At 39.3% G+C, this 11,154-nt stretch overlaps 1 protein-coding gene across 1 annotated transcript in view; it reads left to right on the top strand.

Moving 5' to 3' along the window:
* The first annotated feature begins 6,309 nt into the window (after nt 1–6,309).
* The window catches only part of CBLL2 (Cbl proto-oncogene like 2), a 38,790-nt gene continuing 33,945 nt past the window's right edge, over nt 6,310–11,154 (top strand). The window contains 4 exon segments of the mRNA XM_060086555.1: nt 6,310–6,486; nt 6,489–6,539; nt 6,541–6,949; nt 6,952–7,184. Coding sequence (XP_059942538.1) covers nt 6,310–6,486; nt 6,489–6,539; nt 6,541–6,949; nt 6,952–7,184 — 870 coding nt within the window.

Here is an 11,154-nt window from a genome sequence, read left to right as displayed (position 1 = left end):
CTGATTCACTGATTGAAATTTTTAAAAAAACAATGATCAAAGCTTTTGTGCATTTGATGACGCTTTACAATGGAATTTTGGGTATAAGAACACCCACATGTATTTGAAAATAAGTAGTGTGGTGTTTGTAAGATGTTTTTATTTCTTTGGTCTCTAGATGACTCTTAGTGAGCATGCGGTTTTGCTGACCCTGACAATAAGATCGGCTCCCCTTGTGCCCTGCTGCCCCATTATTTGGTCATGTCATCGTTATTATCTCACAGGCTGTTGTGAAGATTAGACGAGATACCATATATTAGGTGCATGGCACAATGCTTGGTGTTTAAGTGATCCTGATCTTTCTTTCCCTTCTCCTTGTCACCGTCAGCTAATTTTGAAGGTGAGGAAGTTCTGGGACCTTCTGGGCAATTTGATTAGGATGGGACTGAGTTTGGGGGAGTGAATGTGGGGAAGGCAGTGTCTCTCAGAGGAAAGGTGAAAGAGCATTAAAGATCACCTAGAGGAGCAGTTCTTAAACATTTTACTCTCAGGACTCCCTGCCCGTCTTAAATATTATTGAGGACCTCAAAGAGCCTTTGTTTATGTGGAATATCGAGAAACTTAAAATATTTATTATTTTATTTAAAAAGAATAATAAGCCATTACACACTAATATAAATTATGCATTCTTATGAAAAATATATTTTCCAAAAGAAAAAAAAGTCAGTGGGAAGAGTGGCATTGTTTTAAATTTTTACAAATCTCTTTAATATCTAGTTTAATAGAAGGCAGCTGTATTCTTACACCTGCTTCTGAGTTCAATTTTTGTGATATTTGGCTTTGGTGAAATTAAGAAAATCTAGGTTCATACAGATGTATTGTTGGAAAAAGGAGGAGTATTAGAATAGCCTTTCAGTTAATTGTGAATATTCTTTGAAATGAAACCTAACTCAACAAATGGTAGTTTGTTTTCTTTTTGTAAATTTAGTTATTTATCTTGGTTGCATTGGGTCTTCGTTGCTGTGTGGGCTTTCTCTTGTTGCGGCAAGCGGGGACTACTCTTCATTGTGGTGCGCGGGCTTCTCATTGCGATGGCTTCTCTTGTTGTGGAGCACGGGCTCTAGGTGTGCGGGCTTCAGTAGTTGTGGCACACAGGCTTCAGTAGTTGTGGCTTGCAGGCTCTAGAGCGCAGGCTCAGTAGTTGTGGTGCACAGGCTTAGTTGCTCCGCAGCATGTGGGATCTTCCTGGACCAGGGCTCGAACCTGTGTCCCCTGCATTGGCAGGAGGATTCTTAACTACTGTGCCACCAGGGAAGTCCCTACAAATGGTAGTTTCTTAAAGGTTAGTTGCAATATGGAATCTGAAACAGCCATGAAGTTTTCATACTCTGTTACACTAACATCTACTCCTGTCTTGATTTTAAATGGGTCTTTTAATTATGTATGATTTTGTAACATCAACCATTGGTCATTTGGAAAATATTGGTTCACTGAGTTATGCAGAACTTCCAAGTGTTGACACATTTCATTATACAGTTTCAAAAAATTACATTCATTATTAATTACCACTGATCTCATCAGATAAGTCTTTAGTACTGGGACGCTGCCAGGATCGTGGCAGATACAAGATTTTCAAAATTCGAATTTTCATTCAAAAGCTTGAATTTTATAATTGGCAACAAATACTGTCAGTTGTTTTTCTTGAAGTGACAGGCTAACTCTGTTCAGTTTTGAGAAAATGTCTGCCACATACCCAAGTTTGAATAGTCATAGTTTGTCAGTTGTTCTTTCAAATGAAAATAATGTCCCACACAAAAAAGCAGATAGTTTACCTTCCAACTCAGATGATGACATAAATGCTTTTCCTTGAGATAGCCACTGTACTTTGGTATGCCCCCAAAGTACTTCGGTGTACTTTCTTTCCATTTTGTCACACAAAATATGAAAAAGATGTGTACTCAAGGGTTGAGACTTAATAAAATTAATATTTTGTAGAGCTTCATCACATACATTCTTAAGTGAAACTAGCATTTTCTCTTTACTGTGTGGCAGTAAAAAATACAGTGACTACTAGGATACTTTGATACCACTGCCTTGCTTCGTGCTAAGAAGCCAGCAGTTTTATCCCCCATTGCTTTTGCATCATCATGACAAATGTCAAACTGTGGAAAAGCAAATAACATCTTAGTATTATTATGGAAATAGTTTTGACCTCCAGGACCCTCAGAAAGGGCCTTGGGAATCCCTAGGGGTCTGTGGACCACATTTTGAGAAACACTGCTCTAAACTTTTGCAAATGGCTGGCCCTCCCAGGATGTAAAATATAGCTACCAACACACGTGGGAGGAGGGCCGAAGGCTTTTTCACACCGGGCAGTTGCCTTACTTTTTGGAACCTGAGATGGCCTTTTTATTTCTTTGCAGAACTGAAGGCATCTGGCTTGGAAACATGATTATTCTCCACTCACCTTTAAACTGCCTCAGCTCTTACTAAGTCTCTGGCAGTGATATGTTGATTATGTGAATTTAAAGCCCACAGGAGCCAGAGGAATGACAGATCAGATTCCCTTAAAGGCGAAATGAAATCCAGGAGCCCCTGCCGACCTTTGGTGTCATTCTGGTAGAATGACTGCTTCTGGGCCAGATGGCATGTGGCTTAAGCAGAGATGTCTCAACCTGTTTCCTAGCATCAACTGTGCACGTTGATACTTCTTCATTGTGCAGTCCATAATTCTTCATTGTCACCCTCATTTAGATTTTTTTTGAGGCAGCCAAATTCTAACAAGACTCCCATGAATCCAAGCAATTTCAAAAGGTCCAATTTCTCTTAAATCTCCGAACTCAAACCTTTTTGTATCCAATCATTGTTACAGGCAGACAGACACTGAATCTCTCTTTTGTCAATCGAATTTAAGTCTAGCAACTTTTAAGAGCAGTGAGATTGAAGGACAGAGTCTCTATGCCCTGAAGGAGGTGACTGAATGGGAGCCCATTTAACTTTTTGTTTAAGGGCACTAAATAAGGATCAGTTTGTAAAGGCAGCTTTCCTAGTGTGGCAAAGTTAGCTTCTCATATCTGATGTGGATAAATGGAGGGTCAATACCCTTTATCGTATCAACAATTTCACCAAAAAATATTTATTAAGGGCTTTCAGGTCAGGCTTCTCAGCTATAAACAAGCAAATACTCCAAGCAAAGCTGTCGGAACCCACTTCTGAGGGTTGTTGCTCATTAGGTCAACTTCAGATTATTTTAGAAATAAATTCTAAGCTCAGCTTTTGAGTCCTGTTAACTTCTAGACAACCTCCACCCAGGAGCTGCTTTGGTTCACCACTTTGAAGTTGACCTAATGAGCAACAAAAGTAAATTTAGCCAACTAGGAAAGAGAGCTGGCTTTTTTTCACCCAGGGTTATGTGTAAGGACAGCATTCTGTCATATGAGAATGTCACAGTTTAGACAGAAGAACACTAGTTCCAGGGAAGAAGGGAAAATAAGTTTTGGATATTTTATTTGACAGACTTTTACCCGTTTATATTTATTGTTTTTGAATTATATGCATACCACTAACCCACACCCCGCCACATGACCTTCTTAAAGAGCCTGCAAACAAGTCATTGTAATTGTAAAACAGGAACATTTGCATATGCCTTCATGCTCTAAATTTTAGGTTTTACTTAGAATTTTGGTTTATTGCTTACAATAGGGGCAGAACATCCATGGCTTAGTAAATAAGAACCACTTTGACTTATTAAAATGTACTGCTTTTTTTTAAAAGCCAACAAATTTCAAATTACCTAAAATTTAAATCAACATGTAATGGGGGGCTTGGTTTGAGAGAATAAAGCGTGTTGTCTTTAGAGTTTAGGCAGGTTAGGAGACTCCAGGAGATGGGCCCATAAGAAATTTATTTGCATGAGGAATGAAGTTGCCTCCTGGGAGTGAGTGAATCCTAAGAGAAGACAGCATTGCTGGAATAAAACGTTTCCAGAACTAGGGGAGGGTGTCAGAGGTGAGTGGCATTGTATATTCACATTCAAACCAGCTACCATGAGCTAGCAGTGCCTCAGTCCTTACTAGGGGAGTAATAATTAAGAGCAAGTAAAAACTACCAGAGCAATTTCAGGAAAATCTCTTTAGCACATTGGCAAGTATTAATCTGAAGTGCTTTGTAGCCCATGTAATAGAGTGAAAGAAAAGAGGGCAAGGAAGTCCATTGATCTTCTTAGACTACACAGCACCTTCAATGTTTCCTTGTTTCCTTGCTGGCGCAGCAGTGACTTTGGGCATTAGTGAGCACTGGTACCTTTGGTGGGTATCTGGGCATTGTTATGTTTTCACCACTGGCGTAGCCAAGAAGCAACACCCCAACAAGCCAGGGAAAAGGAAACCAACATAGTTCCCTGTCACCATGTAAAATGATAATTGGACTGGGGATAGTTTTCTGTTATGTTAAAAACTTCTGGGAATAAGCAAATTTACCTACTTGTTCCAGGAATTACTTTTTACTGAAAGATAAAATTGTGAGCCAACCAAAAGAGTTTATTTTTGTTGATTTTTATGGCTGTGGATGGACCTAGAGTCTGTCCTACGGAGTGAAGTAAGTCAGAAAGAGAAAAACAAATACCGTATGCTGACACATATATATGGAATCTAAGAAAAAAAAAAAAGGTCATGAAGAACCTAGGGGTAAGACGGGAATAAAGACACAGACCTACTGGAGCATGGACTTGAGGATATGGGGAGGGGAAGGGTGAGCTGGGACAAAGTGAGAGAGTGGCATGGACATATATACATTACCAAACATAAAATAGATAGCTAGTGGGAAGCAGCCGCATAGCACAGGGAGATCAGCTTGGTGGTTTGTGACCACCTAGAGGGGTGGGATAGGGAAGGTGGGAGGGAGGGAGACACAAGAGGGAAGAGATATGGGAACATATGTGTATGTATAACTGATTCACTTTGTTATAAAGCAGAAACTAGCACACCATTGTAAAGCAATTTTACTCCGATAAAGATGTTAAAAAAAAGTTTACTTAACAAGAATAACATATTGCCCATTAATACTCATGTCAATATTCTCAATTCCCTGTGCCTGCCAATCTTTAGGTGTCATGTTATAAAATCTGCACAATTCTCCTTGTAAGACCTGCCCTAAAATCACCCAGCCCAGCCCCTAATATCCTATCCTGCCATCCCTCTTCTGAGATACTATTTAGACTCTTGTTAAGGTAGTATTCTCCTATGTTGCAGGAAGTCTAAAAAACTTTGATTGATCAATGTTTCTTGTTTAGTGTTTTTTTGGGGAGACTTGACAGTCAGCATAGCCAAAAGGGTGAATGTCTCCACATTCAGGAGAGACCCCCCCCCCAAGGTGCAGAGGAGCCACAATTATGGGCGGGGTGGAGCCAAGTAAATACCGTTTGTTGCTATTTTTGTGGTCCAGTTTCTACTTGCAGGAAGGTGAGACCTGGGGAAATTTGGCTTAAATACCCATAATCATTCTCTAAGCATGAACAGCAAATGTCTAGCACTGTCAAATTACCACGTTCACTACTTTTTACATGATTTTTCCTTGATAAGATACATACAGTGCTCCCTTCCTCCAAAGCTGATTTTACATTCATTATATCATGACGAAATCTTAGAGGTGTGTGTATGCCTGACTGCATACATACATGTAAACACACACACACACACACACACACACACCCCTGAGCAATTTAAGGCAGGTTACAAAAATGCAGTGGGATAAAAATAAAGCTGCCCCAGAAGGCAGCGCTCTAATAAGCTGGGAACGTATACTTTTGGCTGCTGGTGCGCTCCCCTTCCCCATTCCCATCAGCCTCTTTTTCCACAGTTAAAGGCCACTTTCATGGCACATGAAGAGCAGCCTTAGCAACCTCAACAGTGAAGCTCTTTCTCCCTTGTCCAAACTATGTCTGACTCCCTCACCCGAGTAGTGAGATGGGGTAGGGAAAAGGAGAAGAAAGCTCTCAGAAGTCAAAGCTACAGAGACGGGGTTGGGATCTGATCTAATCTGATCTAACTCTCGCCTCCTGGGCTCGGGGAAGCTCGGGGAAGCTCGGGGAAGCTCGGGGAAGCTCGGGGAAGCTCGGGGAAGCTCGTGCCGCGCATGCGGACTCTGATTTCCGCGCCCGGGTGCCTTCCTAGCTGAAGAGCCAAACACGAATCCCGCTGACGCCGACTATGGGCCACCACGCGCTCAGAGTTCTGGATCATCCGGTGGCCTTGAGGTTCGAAGACGAATTCCTTTAAAGCTCATTTCTAAGCAGGTGAGTAAAAGCAATCTGTGTCTCGTATTCCAAGGACTATGAATTGGTCGCCTGCTGGTGAAAAAGAATTTGAACGTAATGGAGGAGGGCGGTATGATTGTAAAGGGGGTGAGCTATTGGGAAGAAAGAAAACATTTCCTAAATGCATTTGGGAGGACTTTAAGATAAACATCATAGGTGAAAAGTTTGATTTACCAGTTCATTTCTGTGACAAATGTGTGATTTGCCTATTAAAATCTGTGGGCGTATAATTCCGTGCAAGTATGCTTTTCTGCTATGACTGTGCTAATTTATATGAAAGAAAAGGAGGTAAGATATGACCAGGCTGTAGTATTCCTGTGCTGCAAATTGTGGAGCATACACGAGGTTCTGTCTTCGTGTGTAGCGCTGGCCAAGAGTGCAGGAAAACTTATTTGTCTCAAAGAGAGTTAGAAGCTCATATCAACTACCGCCATAAGAGAGCTGAAAAACTTGTTAAATGTGCTCCACTTAAAAAAGTTCACCCTCGTATTGCTTCACCAACAACTGAAATCCCTGAAATGCTGCTAGACCAGGACCATATGAGCCATATTCCACCAGAGTTGCACAGCATTATGTCACCATCTCCTGTGCAGTGTGTATCACACAAGCGCAGTAACCAGCCACGCAAGGATCTTTATGCTCCTCCAGCAGAATTGTCGCCACCCCACCTCCTTTGCTCCATCAGGAAGTCGTTAGTATTTCAACAAGAGAACACAGCAATTTAATAATCACCCCTATTCAGGGTGACTCAAATTCTGGTGCCAAAGAACTATCACCTCCTGCCCCAGCACTGGCTCACCATCATCCTGAATATCAAAGTCAGCCAGTGGTATTGCCCCCTTATATTATGCCTCCAGAGGCACATGCACTACCCGCATCTACTCCACCACCAGTAAGCCATCCAATGTCATATTCTCTCCAGGATTCAGGTACTCCTCAGTTGGTTTGTAGTCACGTGCCACCTCCACCCATGACTTCTGATCCATCACCAGTAACTTCTTCCCCTGGATGTATTATTTGCCCTTGTGCCACCTTATATGAATCCTTCTCTGCCAGGATCTCCTCTATCTCATAATGGTGGTCCTCCTGTAAGTGAATTCCCTTCTGACCATCATAATCCTAACTCTTTACCCCAGTTCACTGAAGAACAAGAAATTCTGAGCCCTCCGTTTATACAACGGGATGGAACAAATCCTGGTATGTGACCTCTGTCGAAAGGATTTTCACCTCCTTCACCAGCACAAGGTCCACCTTCCCCAACCCCACTTTCTGGATCACATTGCTCAGATCAGACAAGATATAGACCATATTCACATTGATAATAGTATTTTGAACTGATGAGGACAAAAACCTTAAATATAGTCAACTTTTCAATTAAACTGTGTTTTGGGAAGGAAAAGCACCTCTTACAGAGATAGTAAAACACTTAGGATCTTGACTCTTAAAATGATTTTAAACCTTGGCTTTAGGATTTATTTCAAGTTTTATACTATAGAGTGGATAAATGGCTCAGTGGAGCATATCTGTATTTTAACAACTTTGTTCCTTTAGTGTGGTAAATTGACTCAGAGGTGACCTTTTATAATCTGAGTTCCTGAAATAAATTTGCATTGTTCCACTTGCAAAAGTTTTGTTTTGTTTAGGTTTTTTCTGTGATATATTTCGTTAACCTGTGTAAGAGGATTAAATTTCAGTATGGTTGTAAAAGTGCTATTTTTATTTGAATTTAAGCACAGTCACACAGTTTTTTTCCTTCCAGTTTTATTGAGATATAATTGACATATAGCACTGTATAAATTTAAGGTGTACAGTGTAATGATTTGACATACTGTTTTTTTTTAAGACAATGTTTTACCTCTGATTTCCCAAAGTGCAATAAAAATCCTGGAAGTAAACATCTAGAATATAGTGTAAGGCAGACAGCTAAATGGTAGAGAATTATTTCACATTTTTAGGCACTGAGATTTTGTGGTATTGTATAATAACTGTATAGTGAATTTCGCTTGGATGCCTTCTCACTTTTAGGCAGCCCTAGAAGCACCAAAATACATCAGAATTCCAGTACTGTGATAGATTTATGTTTGTAATGTTAAAAGGCATTACTAAATCATTTGGAAAGATATGGCCAAAGTAATTGATTCTGTAGGCTCCAAGCTGGTGGGGATGCTGTTACTTGTTACTACTTTTTTTCAGAATGCTTGGAATCACATAATGCACCACACTGGTTAGTCTTAAGTAACAGTATATTATAGCACTGTTTAAATGGTGTCATTTAGATGAAGTGTGTGCTACTCTGTTCATTGTCTTAACGTCTATTCAGCCCTAAATATTTAGTTTATTATAATTCCTCATTTCATAGTAGAGTTTGGTCCTGTTCTTATGGTTTCTTGTTTATTGGGTTTTAAACTACAGTTTAAGTGCCATGGAGGAATTTGAATAATATCTTAATGATAGGCATTCGTATAGTCACCAAGTCGCCATTTGCTTGGGTTTTATTACTGTGTGATAAGTGTTTTCCCTCTAACCTGAAATTTTAAAAAACTATTATTTCTTGCCTGTTTATTTTATTGGTAAAGATTCTAAACTTGGAATGTTTTAGCATGAAGTTAAATGAAGACTACCAGATGACTTTGTATTAGAGAAGAGAAAAGTAAATTATATGAATGACTATGACTAAGTTATATGAATTTCATCACTTTATAAGGTGTCTTTAGAATTAATTTTTGCATTATAGGGACTTGTTATGTTTCTGCTAAGGTGACCACTTACACTTTATACAGAATTCATACATATAAATTGACATTCTTGGTGTATTACTATATGTCATTTGAATAAACCCTCATGAAGTTTTTCTTCCATTAAGTGGTATATAATGTAAATATGAAATGTGTATTATGTGGATATGATTTATTATATAGTTTATAATATATAAATTTAGAACATATTTCTTTTTGGCAAAGGACAGACTTATTGCTAATTTATCATTTTATTCTGTTGGATACAAGCAAAACAAATTCTCATTTTGGCTAATCAGATGCAAACACATCTGAGCTTAGAGCTGAAATTAGAAATAATGTAAGAGGCCATTTTAACCTTGACCAGCCTAAAATAATTAACACTTAAAAAAAAAAAAAAAGTAAGTGATTTTCACACCTGGCAATTTGAGAGTCCAGTGTTAATACTTCTAGTGAGAAAGCTTTGCTATTAGAAGTACAGACTGAGGTAGTGTGAGATGGTGGTGGTGAATGCTTCTATCATATTATTGTAGGTACTTGGACTGGTCCAAACTTGATTCCCTTTTCTGCCCGACTTTAGGAGTTGTTAAAATATTTCTCTTAAGATACAATACCATTCTTTGTTTCCTGTAATAAGAAAATAGTCAAATTCACTAAAGTCTTCTCGACTATCTATGATGAACTCTCCTGCTTTTATTGAAATTCACTACAGATGAATGTAGTATGAAACCACTTAAATAATATATTGGACAAAAAAATAAGTATCATAAAATGCACACATGTTAAAAGAGATAGACTTAAAAATGATTTATTTTTAGTTAGGTTTAGGAAATATATGTTATGCAGCAAAGCAGATCAGATGAATGTGTTGTAGCAGACAAAAATTTTAAGTTGCATGAGGTGTGAACTCATGCAGTTATTGTTTGAGTGACTGTGGTGGGTAGAAAGATAACAAAATTAATGTTTCTTTCTCTAAGGAAAAAAATGATGTGAATTGCACTTTATATCAGAGAAGGCTTTGAAGCTGGAATAGGCACAAGTCTAAATTACCTGTATGTACAGTGCATTATAGTACTCTGAAGACTGCTGAAATGGCAGTTTAATTCTTAAAAACAATAAAATGGATGCATAAATACTAAAAAACAGTATTTATAAAAAATAAAAATAAGTATCAGGGAAAGGGGAAATGAAGGTAGAAATAAATAGTAAAATCAAGCCCAAGTTAAAGTTGGAACCAAAAAAAAACTGAACTGGAAAATGCTGCACAGTTGTTAATGATGGATGAAATGTGTTTAAAGCAAAGAGGCAAGATCAAAACATGTACATTTCAGAGAGCCTAAGCCAGACACTGAGCAAAAGTTCTTTTGTGGGTTTTCATGAAATGGCCACTGCATAATGTAGGATAGCGATTCCTGATTCTGACAGCAGGAGAGAATCTCTTGGAGAATCCGCTAAAAATACCGGCCTCTACCTTATCCCCCCAAGATTCTGGTTCAGTAGGTTCGGGGAATGCATGGGGCTTAGTAATATGTCCTTTCAGTAAATATGCTAGATGATTTGGAAGTTGCTGCGTGACAAATTTAGTCACTGGTCACTAGTCTCCATTCTCTCAACTAGTCTCCATTCTCTCGGCAGCCTGCCATCCTTTCTGCACACAGCAACAAGGGTAACCATTGGAGGACGGAACTCGGCCCTCAGATGGTTTCGCATTGCACTTCAGGGCCAGTTCCTTCTTCATGACAGCATACAATTAGACTGCTGGTGGATTTCCCAAACTCATGACCTACCATTCTTGCCTCATTCCCTCTATTCTAGCCACACAGGCTTTTCTTTGATCCTCGGACCACCAAGCTCATTCCTGCGTCCGCAGTTTGCACTTACTGTTTTTTCTGCCAGACCATCTTCCCGCAGATCTTCATACGGCTGGCCTTCTCACTCATGTTCTGTTCAGATGCCTTCCTTGCTACTCTGTGGAAAACAGTACCCCACCTCCCAAATATCTCTCCATATCTCCTCACCCTGCTCTATTTTTCTTCATGGCGCTGTCACTAATTATTATGTAGTGAACTGCTTTCTTATTTTTGTTTCCTCCATGAGGATGTCGCTTTAAGAGAGGTGGCTTTTTGT

This window comes from Mesoplodon densirostris, chromosome X, assembly GCF_025265405.1.
Source record: "Mesoplodon densirostris isolate mMesDen1 chromosome X, mMesDen1 primary haplotype, whole genome shotgun sequence".
NCBI classification, from domain to species: Eukaryota; Metazoa; Chordata; class Mammalia; order Artiodactyla; family Ziphiidae; genus Mesoplodon; species Mesoplodon densirostris.
The sequence above is the reverse complement of the archived record's forward strand: the minus strand, read 5'-3'. Positions and strand labels throughout refer to the sequence as shown.